General features: G+C 45.4%; 1 protein-coding gene across 7 annotated transcripts in view; it reads right to left on the bottom strand.

Moving 5' to 3' along the window:
• LOC136004252 (zinc finger homeobox protein 3-like) overlaps positions 1-21,211 on the bottom strand; it is a 208,134-nt gene that overhangs the window by 29,878 nt on the left and 157,045 nt on the right. For all 7 annotated transcript variants that reach the window (XM_065660586.1, XM_065660583.1, XM_065660584.1 and 4 more), the window contains 2 exons: positions 9,804-9,937; positions 9,399-9,599 (listed from right to left, as the gene is read on the bottom strand). In XM_065660586.1, the coding sequence (XP_065516658.1) occupies positions 9,399-9,599; positions 9,804-9,937 (335 nt within the window). The remainder of the gene's footprint in view (positions 1-9,398; positions 9,600-9,803; positions 9,938-21,211) is intronic.

The raw sequence follows: 21,211 nt of genomic DNA, 5'->3' as shown, positions 1-21,211 counted from the left end.
AAGAGTGACAGAGCACTGGAACAGGTTGCCCAGGGGGGTTGTGGAGTCTCCTACACTGGAGATATTCAAGGCCCGCCTGGACAAGTTCCTGTGTGATGTACTGTAGGTTACCCTGCTCTTGTGGGGGGGTTGGACTAGGTGATCTTTTGAGGTCCCTTCCAACCCTTGGGATTCTGTGATTCTGTGATTTTAATGGATACAGGAGCAACTTATTTGGTGTTAAATCAGAGAGAAAAGGATTCGTTACAGATGTGGTAGCTACTGGCCACCAAGAAAAAGAGAGAGAAAAAAAAAGAGGCATTATTTCTGAAACCCTTAAAGTACAAATTGGGAAAACAAATAGGAATGCATAAATTTTTATGCATGCCAAATTCTCTAAAATCTTTATTAGGGAGAGAAGCAACATTTAAAGAAGGCAAAATGGAATTTAGAGTTAAAAACAATCAATTAATTGCAGTTTTGAGTTTAATTAAGCTGAAAATCAAACAGGAGGACCTCCCTGAAATAGAAGAAAACCTCAATCAGGTATTTCTGGGAGTATGAGCATCTGAAGTTCCAGGTAAGGTGAAAAATGCTTTGTCTGTTAAAGTAGAAATAAAAAAGGGGGGCGTGGCCAATTAGAATAAAACAATGTCCCTTAAAATTAGAAGATCAAAGGGAATAAAAAAAAAATCATTCGTAAATTTTAAAATATAGATTATTAATTGAATGTGAATTGGGAATATAATACTCCTATCTGGACAGTAAAGAGATATGATGGGAAAAGTTGCAGATTGCTTCAAGATCTCAAGGCAGTCAACAAAATTGCAGAGGATATTCATCCAGTAGTAGCTAATTCGTATGAATTATTGACTAAATTGAGTAATAATCAGAAATGGTTTGCTGTTCTGGATTTAAAGGACGCTTTCTTTGGCTTACCACTGCCCAAAGAAGGCCAAAATTTATTTGCTTTCAAATGGGAAAACCCTGACACAGGAAGGGAAACTCAGTTAACTTGGACGGTTTACCTAAGGGGTTTACAACTGTGGAGAGCTTTGCAAAGGACTGGCTGCGGAGCAGAGGCCATGCAGATGGTGACATGCTGCAGCTGGTGCAGATCTCAGATGGAAAAGTACAAGGGAGCAAGATGAGCGCGCCCTGGAGATAAACCGCGGCAGAAGCAGAACGATAATTAAGTTTGTGACCTTCATGTTGCTTAATGTTTATCTTACTGACCAGACTCCTTGTCCCTGATTCTATTTTGTGCTCTGTTTTGCTGAATTCCTTTACTGTATCTTAAACCAATAATCTTGTAACATGTAGAAGCTATAAACCAATAATCTTGTAACATGTAAAAGCTATAAGCCAATAATCTCTCTGTAACCAAACTATAAACATGCAAACAAAGTATATAAGTATCCATCTGCTTAGCAATAAATGAGACTTCTAAAGCAAGTTATGCTCGTGTCTCCCAGCTCTTTGCGACATACAACAGTCCAGCAATTTTTGGAAATCAGTTAGCACTGGAACTAGTATCATGGAAGCCACCTACTCAGACGGGGACTCTGTTACAATATGTGGATGACCTATTAATTGCTACAGAAACAAAGGAAGAATGTATCCAGTGGACAGTGGAAATATTAAAATTTCTGAGACTGAATGGTTATCGGGTATCCAAACAAAAGGCCCAACTAATCCAAACCTGAGTTTCCTACCTAGGATATGAAATAACAGGAGGACAGAGAGAACTTGGAGCTGCTAGAAAAGAAGCTATCTGTCAGACTCCACAACTGTCGACCTACAAGGAGTTCCGGACATTCCTCGGAATAACTCGATGGTGCAGACTTTGGATCCATGATTATGGTGTTTTGGTAAGATCACTATATGAACTGTTGAAAGGAAACACTCCCTCTTTAGAATGGACTGATACAGCAGAGGGGGCTTTTAGAAATTTAAAAACAGAGCTAATGAGAGCTCCAGCTCTGTGACTTCCGGATGTGACTAAACCATTTTGGCTATATACCTATCAAAAACAGGGAATATCTTTGGGGGTCCTTGCTCAAAAACTAGGACCCTACAGAAGGGCAGTGACGTGGTTTTCAAAACAGCTGGATGAAACGAGCAAAGGATGGCCCGGATGCCTAAGAGCTGTGGCAGCAGTTGTCATGAATATTGAAGAGGCTCGCAAATTCAGCTTGGGACAAAAATTACTGTACTAGTTTCCCATGTTATATCATCAGTCCTGAAACAGAAAGTAGCTCACTGGTTATCTCCTTCACGTTTTTTTAAATACCAGGCCACCCTTGTGGAACAAGGTGATACAGAAATTGTGGTCACTAACGTTGTGAAACACTAACGCTGTGAACAACTAACACATGACTACTTGGCCACTATAGAGAATGTGTACTCGAGCTGACCAGAATAGAAAGAAAAACCTCTGGAAGATGCTGATTCTTGGTTTACTGATGGTAGTAGCTTCATGAATGAAAGCAGGTGAATGAAAGGCAGGATATGCCTTTACCCCCACTTCACAGGTAATACAAGCTAAACCTTTACCTGCGAACACCTCTGCCCAGAAGGCAGAAATAATAGCCTTAACGAGAACCCTGGAATTGGTTAAAGATAAAAGGATAAATATTTGGACTGATTCTAAACACGCATTTGGTGTGGTACATGCACATGGTGCTATCTGCAAAGAGCAAGGATTTTTGAACACACAAGGGAAACAGATTAAACATGCTACAGAAATTCTACAACTACTGGAAGCTGTTCAGCTACCTGAAGAAGTAGCTATTATGTACTGTAAAGGACATCAAGGTGACTCTGATCAGGAAATTGGAAATAATATGGCCGATTTTGAAGCCAATTGAGTAGCTGAACAATCTCAAATCATGTCCTTAATCCCTGATGGCAAACTAACAATTGAGAAATCTAAACCTAGATATTCAAAAGAGGATAGAAAATTGATTCAAGATCTAAAAGGACAGGAAAATAAAGAGGGTGGGGTTCAGATACCTGATGGGCCAATTGTAATCCCCTATAACTAACTCTGGAAGTTAGTTCAGGAGGAACATAATAAAACTCATTGGGGTAGTAACTCTTTGGATAAATACGGAAACAAACAAATTGTAGGAAGAAATCTATATACTATAGTTCAATTAGTGACAAAACAAAGTCAGCTCTGTCTTAAGAATAATCCTTAAACTGAAAATAGAAATCAAATTGGGACAATTGGGAGAGGAAGTTATGCGGGACAGAAGTGGCAAACAGATTTTTCTGAAATACCGAGAAAAGGAGGTTATCGATATTTGTTGGTGTTAAAGGATACTTTTTCAGGCTGGCCAGAAGCATTCCCCTGTAGGATAAATAATGCAAGACAAGTGATTAAAACATTATTTAACGAGATAATACCTCATTTTGGAGTACCAGAGGCAATTTCTTCGGACCGAGGTTCACACTTTAGTTCAAAATTGTCACAAGAAATAAACAAAAAAATTAGAAATTGATTGGCAACTACATGTTCCATACAGGCCTCAGGCCAGTGGGCAAGTAGAAAAGATGAACCATCTGATTAAACAACAGATTAGTAAAATATGTCAGGAAACAAATTTATATTGGTACTAAGCCTTACCACTGGCTCTGCTAAGAATTTGAACTAAACCTCAGTCGAAAGAAGAGGTTAGCCCATTTGAGATTTTGTATGGAAGACCACATCAGTCCCATTTTAAAGGAGAAAGTCTTCAGGAAATGGGGGAAGGCTATCTCCGACAGTTTCTGATCAATCTGGGAAAACAATTGGAAGAAATAAATAAAAGAATAGTAGGAACAAGATCAAGAGGTTTGGATTATCTGATTCACCCTTTCAGATCTGGAAACTAGGTTTATGTTAAGAATTTTTCAGGAGATCCTCTACAGGAGAAGTGGAGCAGACCGTACCAGTTATTACTGACCACCTTTACAGCAGTGAAGATAAAGGAACAACCTGCTTGGATACATTATTCAAGAAAAAAAGAAAGCACCAGAGCCAGAGAAGACATGGCAGGTCGAACCTTCAGGACCCTTGCCTATGAAATTGCGTCGGTCATAATTTGGACTCATATGATAACTGGCGCACAAGCTCAAGACCAGAACTTATACCTGAAATTAATGCAGAATATCTCTAAGGTTTTTAATCATAGTGACTGTTGGATGTGTGCAGAGTTGCCTAAATCAGGAGAAAGCCTGGATCTCCCATTAACTGGAGTTCCAATTCCTAACACAGTCTCACCAATTTGGTGGCCTTCTATGATGGGGCTACGGAACTGATGGACAAGGGTAAAGCTGTTGATATCATCTACCTGGACTTGTGCAAAGCGTTTGACACTGTCCCACACAACATCCTTGTCTCTAAATTGGAGAGATATCAATTTGATGGATGGACCACTCGGTGGAAAAAGAACAAAGAGTTGTGGTCAATGGCTCGATGTCTGGCTGGAGACCGGTAACGAGTGGTGTCCCTCAGGGATCAGTGTTGGGACCGGTCTTGTTTAACATCTTCATCGCTGACATGGACAGTGGGATTGAGTGCGCCCTCAGCAAGTTTGCTGATGACACCAAGCTGTGTGGTCCAGTTGATATGCTGGAGGGAAGGGATGCCATCCAGAGGGACCTTGACACGCTTGTGAGGTGGGCTGATGCCAACCTTATGAAGTTCAACCATGACAAGTGCAAGGTCCTACAGCTGGGTCCCAGGCACAGCTACAGACTGGGCAAAGAAGAGATTCAGAGCAGCCCTGCAGAGAAGGACTTGGGGGTGCTGGTCGATGAGAAAATGAACATGAGCCGGCAGTGTGCGCTCGCAGCCCAGAAAGCCAACCGTATCCTGGGCTGCATCAAAAGGAGCATGACCAGCAGGTCGAAGGAGGTGATCCTGCCCCTCTACTCTGCTCTTGTGAGACCTCACCTGGAGTATTGTTTGCAGTTCTCGTGTCCTCAACATAAAAAGGACATGGAACTGCTGGAACAAGTCCAGAGGAGGGCCACAAGGATGATCAGGGGACTGGAGCACCTCCCGTATGAAGATAGACTGAGGAAGTTGGGGCTGTTCAGCCTGGAGAAGAGAAGGCTGCGTGGGGACCTCATAGCAGCCTTCCAGTACCTGAAGGGGGCCTATAGGGATGCTGGGGAGGGACTCTTCGTCAGGGACTGTAGTGACAGGACAAGGGGTAATGGGTTAAAACTTAAACAGGGGAAGTTTAGATTGGATATAAGGAGGAAATTCTTTCCTGTTAGGTTGGTGAGACACTGGAATGGGTTGCCCAGGGAGGTTGTGAGTGCTCCATCCCTGGCGGTGTTCATGGCCATGTTGGATGAAGCCTTGTGTGGGATGGTTTAGTGTGAGTTGTCCCTGCCCATGGCAGGGGGGTTGGAACTAGATGATCTTGAGGTCCTTTCCAACCCTAACTATTCTATGATTCTATGGACAAATTTGTGGGTCAACACTAGGTATCTGTATTCAAAGGAAAGTTTAAAATTTGGAATAAATTAATCCTAATCCAGGTAATAAATATTACACCTGAGCACAAAGATGTATTACACCAGGAATCAGGGTAGGAGATCATAGAATCATCATTTCAGCTGTGGAAAAACTCCTGTCCCAGGAGTTTAAGCAATTGAAAGACGATCTATCCAGCTCCCCATGTGTAGACCCGCATCTCAGCTTTTAACAGATGGAGCCCTATTGCCCGAGAGAGAAGATATAGAAGGTACACGCCACAAGGCACCCTATGGTTTTACCTGCGGGATCATGGAGAAGACATGAGAAAATGGGATGAAAAATCTACCTCCCTTCTAGAGGAACAGGTGCATGAATTGAAGAGGAAAACAACGGTCAAGGATGATCATCACAAGAAAGTTGCTGCTCCATTTTTTGGATCAGCAGCTTCCCAGATGGAGTGGAAGAGCTGAGAGCTGATTTTATTCCAACTCCTGTGATAAGGAATTCTAATCCCTCTGTACAAGATGTAAGCAGAGAATCTTATGATCACTATTAGAGGGGCCCTGCTTCCAGCCAGGCAAGGGGAAAGCCATCCAGCTGGCCTTGGACATTGCTGAACGAGAAAAGTGGCCAGTGCTTTATATTGACTCATGGATGGTGGCAAATGCCCTGTGGGGGTGGTTGCAGCAATGGAAGCAGAGCAACTGGCAACGCAGAGGTAAACCCATATGGGCTGCTGCACTGTGGCAAGATATCACTGCCCAGGTGCAGAACCTGGTGGTGAAGGTACGCCACATAGATGCTCATGTACCCAAGAGTCGGGCCACAGAGGAACATTGGAACAATCAACAGGTGGATCAAGCTGCTAAGACTGAAGTGGCTCAGATGGATTTAGATTGGCAACATAGGGGTTGTTGTGGTTTAAGGCCAGCTACTCCATCCCCCCCCCCCCCCCAGACTTCCTTCCCCCGCTCCCAGAGGGATGGGGAGGAGAATCGAAAGAATGTAACTCCCACGTGTTGAGATAAGAACAGTCCAGTAACTAAGGTATAACACAAAACCACTACTGCTACCACCAATAATAATGATAAGGGAAATAACAAGGGAAGAGAATACAACCGCTCACCACCCGCTGACTGACACCCAGGCCTACCAGAGCAGCAATCTAGCCCTTCCGGGTAACTGGCCCAGTTTATATATTGGGTATGATGTGCTGTGATATGGAATACCCCTTTGGCTAGTTTGGGTCAGGTGTCCTGTCTCTGCTTCCTCCCGACTTCCCCTCCTTCCTGGCAGAGCATGAGACTCAGAAAGTTCTTGGTCAGAGTAAACATTACTTAGCAACAACTACAAACATCGGTGTTGTCAGCGTTGTTCCCTGGCTGAAAGTCAAAACCACAGCACTGCACCAGCTACTAAGGAGAAAAATGACTGCTACTGCTGAACCCAGGACAGAATCCACCTCTTATTCCATACCATTAATGTCATGCTCAGATCCCACATTTTTCAATATACCATCACTCTAGTCTTTTTTATATATATATATATATACATCCACACACACACAGAAAGAGAGAGATATCATTCCTTAGTGCATGGACCAATCCCTATAAAGCTGCTGAGTTCATCTGGTCCATGCTGTCGGGCTCCATCTCTTGTAAAAGTCTTTCAGAGCAGGAGAGGCTGTGTGCAGTGTTGGATTCTTGCCTGCTGATGACACTGAGGAACTTGTCTAGTCACTGCTGAGTTCATCTGGTTTCATCAAAGTTCCTTCCTTGTTGGAATGATGATGGAAGGGAAGTTGGGGCCAGTCGCTGGTGACCTGAAGACATCTAGTTGGTGGGCTATAAAAGTGCTACATAGCAGGCAACAGCATACAATTGAGTTCATTGGCTGTTTTCCCCTAAAATCAAATCCCCTTGAGGTATACATCAGACCTGCCCATCTTCCAGCATTACTCACCAAGTATATCCGGGTCCCTGAGCAAAAGCAATCCCACGAGTGGGTTTGCCTTTACCTGAAGCAGGAATAACCCAGACTGTCTTCCCCAGCAAATTCTTTATGTGCACGACAGGAACTTTATCCCCTTCTACAGTATGTAAACATTCTGACTGGGCTGGGCCAGCTCTGTTGGCAGATCCTCTAGTGTTAACCAACCAGGTGGCTTTTGGTAAATGTGCATCCTAATCTTTGAAAGTCCCACCCCCCCATTGCTCTCAGTGTAGTTTTTAACAGCCCATTGTACCGTTCGATTTTCCCAGAGGCTGGTGCATGGTAGGAGATGTGATATACCCACTCAATGCCATGCTCTTTGGCCCAAGTGTCTATAAGGTTGTTTTGGAAATGAGTCCCATTGTCTGACTCTATTCTCTCTGGGGTGCCGTGTCACTAGAAGATTTGTTTCTCAAGGCCCAGGATAGTGTTCTGGGCAGTGGCATGGGGCACAGCATATGTTTCCAGCCATCCAGTGGCTGCTTCCACCATCCCTCCAGGAGCAGGGGGAGAAGGCGCTTGCCTTGGCGGGTTGGTGGGAGTGTGATATAGTCAATCTGCCAGGCCTCCCTATATTTGTACTTCAGCCATTGTCCTCCATACCAGAGAGGCTTTAACCGTTTGGCTTGCTTAATTGCAGCACATGTTTCACACTCATGAATGACCTGGGCAATAGTGTCCATTGTTAAATCCACCCCTTAATCACAAGCCCATCTATAAGTTGCATCTCTGCCTTGGTTGCCTGAGATGTCATGGGCCCACCGGGCTAAAAATAATTCACCCTTGTCCTGGGTTCAGCAGCAGTAGTCATTTTTTCTCCTACTTAGTAGCTGGCGCAGTGCTGGTTTTGACTTTCAGCCTGGGAACAATGCTGATAACACCAATGCTTTCAGTTGTTGCTAAGTAATGTTTACTCTGAACAAGCACTTTCTGAGTCTCATGCTCTGCCAGGGAGGAGGGGAAGTCGGGAGGAACCAGAGACAGGACACCTGACCCAAACTAACCAAAGGGGTATTCCATACCACAGCATGTCATGCCCAGTATATAAACTGGGGGCAGTTATCCGTAAGGGATAGATCGCTGCTCGGGTTGGGCCAGGTATTGTTCGGTGGGTGGTGAGCGGTTGTATTCTCTTCCCTTGTTATTTCACTTATTATTTTTATTGGTGGTAGCGGTAGTGGTTTGTGTTATACCTTAGTTACCGGACTGTTCTTATCTCAACCTGTGGGAGTTACATTCTTTCGATTCTCTTCCTCATCCCTCCAGGAGCAGGGGGAGAAGGGGGGGGGGGGGGGTAGTGAGTGAGTGGCTGCGTGGTTCTGGGTTGCCGGCTGGGCTTAAACCACAACATAGGAAGAAGAAAAGTAACTGTTACAGCTGAACCCAGGACACTGATTAAGTGAATGGAGCACTGAACATGGGCTGCACAATAGGACTGTCTCCCTTCCATGAGATGAGACTGCCAAGGAAGTTACTCTATTGGTTCTTAAAGTCATATTTTAAGCAGAAACTTGGTATCTAATTTTCTGTAATGTTACCTTAATCACCTTGTCTGCCCTTCTTGGGAAGTGCCCATCAACACATAAGCACTTTCTCTCTGCAGCAGGAGCAGCACAGCACATCAGCTACTGTATCTCCCAGAAACTTCTGTGCAAAATCTGATCCCATGCATGATCTCAAATGACCTCATTAGTTAAAGGAAATCATATTTATTCTATTTGCAGGGAAATTTCTCAATGCTGAAACACTGCCAGTTTCCATAGTGCTTGAGCATGGACAAGATAGTCTCTGTGACAAAACACACAGGGATAGGAAAAATCTAGATGACAGAGCCTTGACACATGAAGAAGCTGCCCACCACAGCCAAGTTAGCCCGCACAGGTCAGGCCATCCCTTTACTCTTCATCTTTGCTAGGAAGGCAGCAGACATGCTTGATTATGCAGCACTTACTGTCATGATGAGCTTCTCAACACAGTCAGGTGACACACTGTGCAGATGGGTGAGGTGCAGCTGCAAATGGATCTTGTTGTTCAGCATGTCCTGGCAGAGAGGGCAGCAGAGCATGGGCTGCAGCGAGTGCTGGGTCACGGCATGCACCCGCAGCCAATTCACGTCTATGTTACTGTATTTGCAATATGGACACTGATACATCTGCAGAGCAAGACAAATTAATCACTCACTTGATACAACTGCTGCTTTCCTCTTTCCTTACAGCTAGACTTTAATAATTTGATGCCTTCTCCTACCACCAGTTATTGTCTTTCATCCTCCTCCTATTTTATTATTTGCTTTTGGCACATATGAAACAAATTACCTTCTTGTAGATGCACAAAAAGCTGATTTCTTTTTCCTTACCTGCTCTGCTTTAGTCTCCTCTGAAGTTTCTGACCATTTAAAGGGGAGAGGCAACTCAGAGCTGCTGGGAAACGATATTCGTTTAGAGGATGCTGGAGGGTCTGTCAGCTCCTTCTCTACATGGCTGGCTGGTGCTGCAACAAAATGAGATTTATATCACAACATCCCCAAAGAGGCTTAAGTTGGAAAAAGACAGTACTTCCATTTACCCTGCTGTTGTTGCTTGAAACACATACCAAAGACTTGGAGGAGGATGAGACTGTGGACTAACTTACATCCTAGAAAGCATGCCTGGCCAAAAACATTCATTTTTGACTATCTTTCATAGTAAGGGAACAGTGTCATTTATAGTTAGAAGCAGAGAAATCTCAGCTATTTCTGTGGGCTGCTTACAACCTGCTAGGTGTTGCCATCCAGGAAAGTCTTGTCCAGCATTCACATTGGACACACAAATGCTTGGCCAGACACAAAGGCCAATGTGTCAGCTCCAAGAGCAGTTGGACTGACTCGACAAAGCAGAACTCATACTCCTAGCTCACTGGATGTTTTGCATATGAACACTCTAGAATATGTTTGCATTGGAGGTGGTTGGAATCTGTGGCCATCAGTCCAAGTGAGGTGCGTTCTGTGCTGGAAGCAGTGGCACACTGCCAGGCAAAAGTGCACATCTGAGGGTCCCACCAAACCCACAATGGCAGAGACCCAGCCTACAGCCAGTGCCGGGGTGGGACTCTGACCCTCATGCTATAATAAACTGAGGAAAGGCAAATTTATTTCAACAAAACGCAAAAAGGCAAATGAGCCCAGAAGTCAACAGCAAAACCCTCAGCAAGTTGCAATGTTCCAAGAAGTGCATCCCTGATCTTTACCCCTCCCCCGAACCCTGGCAGCCTGCAGTACATAAATTTGTGGGACATCTATTATTTAAAAGCTGTAAGGACAAGTATATTATACACAGCCGCCATCTCCTCCTCCCCGAGCACACATTCATAACAGTACTTTAATCTGTCTCGAATCGACTTCAAACCCATTTTGCCCTTAATAGGAGTTATTAATTTTCACTTGAAAGGTAATATTGAAAGGAAAGTAACTTGAAAGGAAAGCTGGATATTTAATATGATGGATCGGCTGCCAATTAACAAAGTACTGTAGCATTCTTCGACCAGTCCCCCCATACTCTTCCCCTTGTCTCTTATTCTCTTTGTGAACCCGCTGGTATCAGCTCCTTGTTTCAGAAGATGCTGTCAGAGTAAGATCCAGGCAAACTGCTTCCTTCTCAAAAATCCCCAAAGTTTATTGTTGATAAACAGCCAAATGTCCACTGGCATGAGCTTCATTCCAAAAGGTATCACATCACAGGAAGAGTTCCCCATTTCTAACCATCTTCCCTACCAGACCCCACCTCTAAGGGTTCACTTAAATAGAGGCAAAATAACTTCCAGGAGAGGGAGAATTGGTATTGCAAGTAGATAACAATACTGCCAGATGGAGGCAGGGATAAGAGGAGCTCTGGTACTACTGAATTTCTCCTGGTAGATTTGGCCATGCCTAAGCCTGCTTAGAGGTGATTTCCTTACCCACAGCGCTGCCCTGCCACGAGCCTGGTGTTTCAGCTCTGGCTGGTTATGCAGCCTACATGCACAATGTAAAGTCCTGGCTGCACCTGAATCCAAAACCATGGGACCCCACTGTGCTTCCAACTCCATTAAAATATCCAAACTAAGAGTTTCTTTATGTAGAACAAGTCTGTACTCTCAGTGCCGACTCATGGACATCAACACAAAATGATAGAATGACGTCCCAGGTCAACACACTAGCTTGAACCCCAGACTCTCCCTGGAGTTCAGGACTGGAAAGTCATTAAAGATGTCTACAGGACCGTAGCTGGCCTTCATTGCTTCCTACTAATGAAATGTGTTTGGAGCACAAGAAACATGGCACCACCCTGGACCCACCTGCACTGCTCTTCCACCAAGGAAAGCAGTTCCTCTGGGTGGGTTTGGGGAGGCAGAGTCCATGACCAAGAGCCAGCACCGTGGAAGGCAGAGGACCACCCTGCCTTAAAACACCCAGCCCAAGCCTTGTGTGGTGTGAGTGGTCCCATAGCTATTGAACACTAGCTGTAACCCCTGGAGTCATGACAGGGCATTTCCTTATTTCCTTTCTACTGGAAAGCAGCTTGCTTAGAATTAGGGCAAAGTAAAAAGTAATAAAAAATTACTTTTATTTACCATCTCCAAAGTGCCCAATTTTATTAAATGCACTTGATCCAACACATAACTTCAATCTTTCAAACCCAGAATTATTAATGACTGTCCAGACCCCAGAATAACTGGTTTGTTGCAGAGTTCTGAAAAATGCATGTGGAATATTTGTTCTAAGTATTGTTTTTTGAGTTGAAAGCTCAAGTGGGAATTTTTACAGAGACCGAAGTTTATTGTTGATAAACAGCCAAACACGCAAAGTGACACATTCAGTCTATGTCACAGACCAGAGGAATTCAGAACTCTCTTATGCCTGGAGAAACGAGGGCATGCAGCTTGACACCTGCTCTCCTGGCAGCCAGTGACTTTTGTCTGCACAGAGCGGTCAGGACAGAATGTCCTTGGCTGAGAATGTCGAAAGGGCCTCAGCCCTGACTGGCAGCTTGGCATCAGGGAAGGTGGAGCCCAACACCTGCACCCTAACCACATCCAACATCACACTTAGAGGTCCAGGCTTTGCAGGAGAGAAAAGGAATCAGTGCTTAAAGTATGATGTACAACTATGCACCAGTATTCTTATTATTTTGACTCTTAAATGGATTTAGTTCAGATTTGCTGACCTTAGAGAAAAATATGTGTTTCTGAACAAATGTACCCAAAAGCCAAATGCAAGGGGATGGTGCTGCTGCAGGTATGCTGCCCTGCCACAACACTGCTCAGAGACCTGCTTGTTTTCTCGCTCTTCCTCAGCAGCTGCTTTTCAGAGGAGGAAGAGAAATCCTCCCAGGCATTATTTCAGAGGTGAGATGGGATGATCCCTTGGAAGTGGGGATCCTTTCCTTTGCTAGGTCCAGAGGCAAAACCAGCAAGGGTCCCCAAAGCTGCCTGCTCTCCATCCTGGTGGGAAGGGAATTGCCACCCCACCTCCCAGCCATCAGGTTCTTTTAGCTAAAGTACCACTGACCACTTCATCTAAACTTCCATCTCCCAACCCAGTAACATAATGGAAAAGCCAATTAAATGATTATTAATTCATGCTGCTTTCCATGAGTCAGAGGTTCTCATCTCTCTACATTCTGTAAACCATCTTGCCACTTGCCCAAGAAATTTACAGTGGGGTTTCTGCTATCTATCTCCATTGATTTAAGAAACACCACCCTCCCTGCCCCCAGCCTGCTGACAAAACTCCTTCCTACTAAGTTAAGCAGCCAGCCTGGGAAAAAGTTTTCCATGGGACCAGGGAACTGTGTTTTCAGTGGCTGGTGGAAAATAAAATTCCATATTTGATGGTGCCTCCCCCCTCAACCTCCCCTAATGTTTTCTTTGAGCAATTACTCAGCACCACAAGCCCATGGACCAGCTCGACTTGCCTGCAGAGCCCTGTGGCTGGAAATGCCCTGATGGCAGCCATCCCACTGCACAGGTCTCACGGAGGAGCATGAGGCTGTTGCAGCTGTCCTGAGTTCAGCTGTAGCAGTTATTTTTCTCCTTCTTAGTAGCTGGTGCAGTGCTGTGTTTTCAACTTTAGCCTGAGAACAATGCTGATAACACACTGATATTTTAGTTGTTGCTAAGTAATGCTTACCTCAACCAAGGACTTTTCCATCTCATGCTCTGCCAGTGAGGAGGGACACGGGAAGCTGGGAGGAAGCAGAGGCAGGACACCTGACCCAAACTAGCCAAAGTGGTATCCCATACCACAGCACATCATGCCCAGTATATAAACTGGGGGGAGTCACCCAGAAGGCCCAGATCACTGCTCGGGTTGAGCTGGGTATTGGTTGGCAGGTGGTGAGCAATTGCAATGTGCATCACTTGAGCTTATTGTTTTCTTTTCCTTTTCCCCTTTTAGTTTCATATTCTCTCCTCTTGTTGTTTCCCTTATCATCATTATTATTGGTGGTAGTAGTAGTGGTTTTGTATGAAACCTTAGTTACTGGACTGTTCTTATCTCAACCCGTGGGATTTACATTCTTTTGATTCTCCTCCCCATCCCTCCAGGAGTGGGAGGGAGGGAAGAAGAGAGGGAGTAAGCAAGTGTCTGCGTGGTTCTGAGTTACCGGCTGGGCTTAAACCACTACACCTCCTAAAATCCTGGGACTGGAGTGGCCTGTTTTATCTGTTTTGATGCTCACACAGCCCTCACTGTGGGTGATGGGCAAATTCAGGCTCTGTGGTCCAGACCCCCCTGTGCAGTTCCCTTAACAGCAGCTCAGGATCCCAGGATAAGGTCACACAGTTTTGGTCTCAGCCTCCCTGGCAGATAGTTGCTGTCCCTCAGAAACACACAATTTGTATTAATACAGCAAGAAGGTAACTCCACTGAGAGACCACAGTGACTGGCTGGAGCCCTGCTCAAGCCTCCCCAAAAGGGCACCTGGGTGCTGCTGCAGCGCTGCCCATTCACTACCTTGTGTCTTAGTAATATATGGTTGAATGTTTCTGAAACACTGTTTACATTCCTTATGCCCTGAAGGTACCATTCGTTCTGATAAGATACTGTAGCCATACTAACAGGCCTGTATATTGCCTGTTGCTCTACAGTATTTTTTCAATTCTGTATTCGATAAATAAAATGATCACATGATAGACAGAAGTAAATACATAGAGATTTGCAAGCACACTTTTGTACCCAGGCCTTTATCGTCACCTTTCAGAGATGTGGCCCTGAAAAAGGTCATACCTTCCAGCCTGCAATGAGTACAAACAACTGAATTACTATTAAATATTCATATTACAAGCCCCAGTCACCACCAGACTTTTCTGCCACCCAGAAAACCTTGCAGTGAGGTGCCAGGAAGCACAAAGGGCATATGGAGGCAGAGCTTGGCTTGTCATCATAAGCTTGTCATCATGAGCACCACAGGCCTTCCCCACAGCCCTGCAGATCAGCCCATTTCCTGTCAGCTCCTGAAGGAGGCTATGGGACCTGCCAGGAGATGCTGCTCCCTGTGCAGTGCTCTAATGCAGCACTGTGCTGTGAACCAAGAGCCAGGGCACTGGGGAAGAGAAAATGACCAGTGCATGAAGTTATAGATCAATCCCAAAGGTTCTGAGAATCCTGGCTCTGACCCAGGGAGCAGTAGTAAGTTGAGGCTCCAGCATGCTGGGACTAAGGCACAGGTGCTCACAGACACACGTGGAAGCAACCTCGGCACTTAAGTAGCAAAATGCTCTGGCAGATGTAGCCAAAAGAAAAGGCCTGAATCAAAGCTGGGAGGTTTCCCTGCCCCGGGAGTGACAGTTCCCCCTCTGCTGCTCAGAGACTTGTACAGGGCAGAGGGAAAGACAGGTACGTAGAAGATTATCCCATTCTGTGTTCAGCACAACCCCATCTTTGCAAAGTGGTACCCTAAAGCGCTGCACCTTTTCTTTCAGGAATGGCATCTAAGATGGTATCTTTAGAACCATAGGAAATCTTGGGTTTTTTTAACTTACAAAGTGGCTGAAAGGAAACAAGCAATAACCTTTAATATTTACCTGGTTTATATGGTTCTTGAACCAACTATCAATCTGTATAAAGGTTACTGTCCAGTTCAACTGAATAAATATTTCAACTAACTTACCATGAGAGTAGTGTTACCGGCATTATTCTCAGACTAAAGCCAAAACACAGCACTGTACCAGCTCCTAGGAAGAACATTAACTTTATTCCAGCCAAAACCAGGACATCCCCTCTCCTAGGCCTCCTTCATGCAGAAGCCAGGGTCGAGAGCCACTCCATCCCACCCCTCATCCCTTCCTCCCAGCCCACTCTCTCCCTGTCTTTACTCTGCTTCACACAATATCCCAGCCATTAAGTGCTCAACAAATGCCATGTATTAAAAAAAAAAGTAAAAAGCAGCAGTGGGGGAGGGGCAGTAATAGATTTCCATTAGGATGTGCCTGACCTGGGTTTTTTTAATTTCAGTAATTAGAAAGGCAGTAGGCCTATAGGAATTATTCATAAACTGCAGGACTTGTGCAGTATACACTTATGTTAAATATGTCAAATCCGATTGAAATCATACTTGCCAGCACCATACTCCATAAACACACTTTTCTGCAACAATTTCCCAGCTCTCGGCAGCCCATTAATACCTCCTTTAATAGCAATCTAATCTACCATGGATTCAAATCAGGGATGCTATATTGCACTAATTGCTCTGTTAGGTGAGCATCATGGATTTAAAAAAAAAAATCATTAAAAAAAAAAAGGCCTTCAGGCTAGTCCTCTAGAAAGATTTCATTTCAATCTGTATTTTAAGTAGAGTTTGCTTCTTGTTTTTGTGGAAAAAAAAATAATCTGATATTCTACATCTATACAACTGACAGTACATTAAGAAAGTCCCTTTCATAGCTGGGTCACTGCAGATGAAGTGCTTCTCTCCAGTCAGAAACCGCATACAAGCCCCACCCCAAATCTCCAAAGTCTTGTACTGATCTACCCTGGTCTGATTCACGCTTTAGCTGGAAAACAGTGAAACATGGTGGAATGGCTCTTATGACTGGAGTGTTGGAATGGAAGGTTACAAGCTCTTTAGAAAAGACAGGCCTGGCAGGCGAGGAGGGGGAGTTGCCCTTTATGTTAGGGATAGGCTGTAGAGTATGGAACTCTGTCTGGGGGCAGGTGAGCAGTTAACAGAGAGTTTGTGTGTCAGGGTTAAAGGGAAAACAGCCGTGGGAGACATTACTGTGGGAATCTGTTACAGGCCACCTGATCAAGGAGAACCTGTGGATGAAGCACTCTACAGACAGATAGGAAAAGCTTCACGCTCGCAGGCCCTTGTTCTCATGGGGGATTTCAAATATAACCCCCATTTTCAAGAAGGGGAAAATGGAAGACCCGGGGAATTACACACCAGTCAGTCTCACCTCTGTGCCTGGTAAAATCTTGGAGCACATTCTCCTGGACAGCATGCTAAGGCACATGAAAAACAACAAGGTGCTTGGTGACAGCCAGCATGGCTTCACTAAGGGGAAATCCAGCCTGACCAATTTGGTGGCCTTCTATGATGGGGCTACAGAATTGATGGATAAGGGTAAAGCAGTTGACGTCATCTACCTGGACTTGTGCAAAGCGTTTGACACCGTCCCACACGACATCCTTCTCTCTAAATTGGAGAGATACCAATTTGATGGATGGACCACTCGGTGGATAAAGAACTGTCTGGATGGCCGCACACAAAGAGTTGTGGTCAATGGCTCGATGTCTGGCTGGAGACCAGTAACGAGTGGTGTCCCTCAGGGATCACTGTTGGGACTGGTCTTGTTTAACATCTTCGTCGCTGACATGGACAGTGGGATTGAGTTTGCCCTCAGCAAGTTTGCTGATGACACCAAGCTGTGTGGTCCGGGTGATATGCTGGAGGGAAGGGATGCCATCCAGAGGGACCTTGACACGCTTGTGAGGTGGGCTGATGCCAACCTTATGAAGTTCAACCATGACAAGTGCAAGGTCCTACACCTGGGTCGGAGCAATCCCAGGCACAGCTACAGATTGGGCAAAGAAGAGATTCAGAGCGGCCATGCAGAGAAGGACTTGGGGGTGCTGGTCGATGAGAAAATGAACATGAGCTGGCAGTGTGCGCTCGCAGCCCAGAAAGCCAACCGTATCCTGGGCTGCATCAAAAGGAGCATGACCAGCAGGTCGAAGGAGGTGATCCTGCCCCTCTACTCTGCTCTTGTGAGACCTCACTTGGAGTATTGTGTGCAGTTCTGGTGTCCTCAACATAAAAAGGACATGGAACTGCTGGAACAAGTCCAGAGGAGGGCCACGAGGATGATCAGGGGACTGGAGCACCTCCTGTATGAAGACAGGCTGAGGAAGTTGGGGCTGTTCAGCCTGGAGAAGAGAAGGCTGCGTGGGGACCTAATAGCAGCCTTCCAGTATCTGAAGGGGGCCTATAGGGATGCTGGGGAGGGACTCTTTGTCAGGGACTGTAGTGACAGGACAAGGGGTAACGGGTTAAAACTTAAACAGGGGAAGTTTAGATTGGATATAAGGAGGAAATTCTTTCCTGTTAGGGTGGTGAGACACTGGAATGGGTTGCCCAGGGAGGTTGTGAGTGCTCCACCTCTGGCAGTGTTCAAGGCCAGGTTGGATGAAGCCTTGTGTGGAATGGTTTAGTGTGAGGTGTCCCTGCCCATGGTAGGGGGGTTGGAACTAGATGATCTTGAGGTCCTTTCCAACCCTAACTATTCTATGATTCTATGATTCTATGATTCTATGATTCTATGAATATTAATCATTCACATCCTGCCTTAAAAATGGAGTCAGGAATAGCCACAATTTCTTTCTTCCTTGCTGGTTTGCTTGTGACAAATCTCACATTAGTCATGATGAGTTAATTTCGAAATCTTGGCCATCAGGCAAACAGCATCTCCCTTCTCCAGCACGGAGGGGACAGCTCTGGAGCAGAAAGAGGGAAGCTGGCAGGGCAGAGGCAGCTCCAGTTCAAGGGGGCTGCATCCAGAGGCACTTGGGAAATGCTTAGTCCCACTGCCAGAGAGAGAGGAAAAAGAGAAAGCAAACAGGTCCTGCCTAGAAACGGATCACCAGCCCTTTTCTCTCCACACAATATTTTAGTAGTCACAGAAGAGTGCTGGTGCCTGGAAGCACAGCTGGTCGTTAGGAGATGAGGAGAGCAGCGGGAGCACTGCTTAAAGCAGACGACACTGCCGCGTTCCAGAAACCTTTGAGGAGTCACAAAGATGTATGTGAAAATCAAGGTAAAATGAATCCTTATTTGGGATGGTTTTCCATGTGTGTATTTTAATGGAAAGTATTACCTATGAAAATGTTTCCATTTAAGATTATTCCATTTAAAAATAAATAAAATCTAATTGATACATTTATTTGGGCAGCTGAGATTTTTTGAAAACGTACCATGGAAGCAGAGAAGTTTTTCCTTCCAGAGCTGACAAGGGTACAATCTGCCACATGTGGACCTGTGAACCACAGAGCAGCCAAACAACCCTGACACGTCACTGATGTCTCTGGGCAGAGGGAGCTATCTCCCATGGCGAACGCGATGTGACGAGGTCGAAGCCAGATTTGGGCGAGTGCCCCTGGTTTCCCAGCACTGCAATAAAGCACCTCATAACCATTCCGGTGATTATGTGTTTATTCTTACGCTAACATTTTGGCGACCCAGATGGGACCTCGCGGGCATTGCTGAGGCGGATTGCATTTTGACCCCGCTCCAGCCGGCATCGAGAGATTCTCGGGGAGCCATTGACCGCGACCGACCTCTGCTGCTCATGACGGACCTTTGACATGTGGAGGATTGGCTTGTCGAAAAAGGTCAAAAGGTCACGTTCCCATCAACGAGCTGAAACAAGACATCTGTGTAGAACATGGTGCAAACCTCTCACGCCAGATAATGAGGAAATGAAGGACACCGGCAAACAGCAACAAACTATGAGCAATCACAGCCAAGGCCACTAAGTGATAAGTGCATGAGGAGGATGGTGGGGGGGGGTGCACAGTGTAGTTGCAAAAATGTAGAAGCTATAAACCAATGATCCTGTAACATGTAAAAGCTATAAGCCAATGATCTTGTAACATGTAAAAGCTATGAGCTAATGATCTCTGTATGCAAAGTATATAAGTGTCCATCTGCTTAGCAATAGATGAGACTTGTTGGTCATCATCTGATGAGCTCGTCTCCCGGCGATTCCCACAAATGGTGACCCCGACGCGATCCCTCGAACACCACAGTGGGACGACGTAAGTTGTGCTCGGGTCCTGATCGCAGCCACAGGACGGTCAAAGCGCCAAGATGTCAGGATTTTAAGCGCCGGACCCTGGGTGACCGTATAGACGAGCCCAGCCGATACGCGCCGCCGAAACCTGAAGGGGCTGCAACAAGTGCGCAAAGGTATGGAAAGGCAAGCGGCGTACGATTTATTTACTGCCTTCTTACAAAAGCGGCAGGTTAAAGGGATCGACCTGCAGAAAGACCTGCAGGGACTGTTAGCTTATGGACAGTCTAAGGGATGTTTTGTTAACCCTCACACTGTCCATAAATTAGCAGAAAGAAAATTTGGATATAAGATTTGGCAAGCTATATATAATACCCTGTTAAAACAAAAGGCTGGGAAGACAGCAGGGATCGGGAAAGCTCCGAAGAACGCAGCCACAGAAGGCAGTGACACTGTGAAACATTTGTTGGTCATTTGGAGAACTATTTTAGAGATGTTAAAGTCAAAGTTAGGTAAATTATGGCGGGTGGTACATAATGAACTTTTACAATATCAGGCAGAAAAGAAAGCTGCCGAGCAGGCACTCACGGCTCAGGCAAAAAACAGAAGTTATGAAATTGACTGGCCTTCCTCCATTCCAATGCCATCTGCTTTTTCACAAGTAATGTTGCCATCTCCACAAAATGCAGATGACACCGGAGCAAGCCCCTCAGTTTCGGAACCAACAGCTCCCCCCACCACTACGACTCTAAAACCAGAAAAGCCCTCTGTTAACCCTCTTTCAAGCAATGAGCCTATCCCTGGGGCAGAAAGTGACCTAGTGGAGGCCATAGCTAAAGAAAGAAGGGAGGCTTGGGCAGCGGTGGCTAAGGACAGCATTGAAAAGGGGGACGATGAGGTGGCGACCTCGTTGGCATGCCCGGTGACTTTTCAGCAACACCAGGGTGGTTTGATGGCAACTGTTACCCCTTTAGATTGGAAACTGTTATCACAATTACGAGCGACGGCCAGTCAATTTGGAGTCACCAGTGAGCCGGTAAAGCAGATGTTAGATTATATCTGGACTGCTCATATCTTGCTACCATCCAATTGCAAGAGTATTGCTAAGCTTATATTCTCACAACATCAGCAGTTGCTTTTTAACGCTCATTGGCAAAATCTGGCTCATGGATTCGTAGCTATACAAAGACAACCTGGGGATCCCCTTTACGGGGTAACCCTGGATGAGTTAATGGGTACAGGACCGTTTTTTAGAACCGAGGCACAAGCTTTATTAGGACCTGATAAGTGTAGAGCAGCTATGAATTTAGTACGGCAAGCTATTAACCAAGTTAAGGACCCAGGAGGTGTGCCTTCATATATGGCTATCAAGCAAGGACGAGACGAATCATTTGGGTCCTTTATAGACAGAGCTGCTGCAGCTATTGAAAAAGCAGGCGTCCCAGACTACATGAAGGGAGCCTTGTTAAAACAATGTGCTTTACAAAACTGCAACCCCATTACCCGAAATGTTATTCT

Source organism: Lathamus discolor, chromosome W (genome assembly GCF_037157495.1).
Source record: "Lathamus discolor isolate bLatDis1 chromosome W, bLatDis1.hap1, whole genome shotgun sequence".
Lineage (NCBI taxonomy): Eukaryota > Metazoa > Chordata > Aves > Psittaciformes > Psittacidae > Lathamus > Lathamus discolor.
Note: the sequence above shows the minus strand (reverse complement) of the source record. Positions and strands in the feature narration are given on the sequence as shown.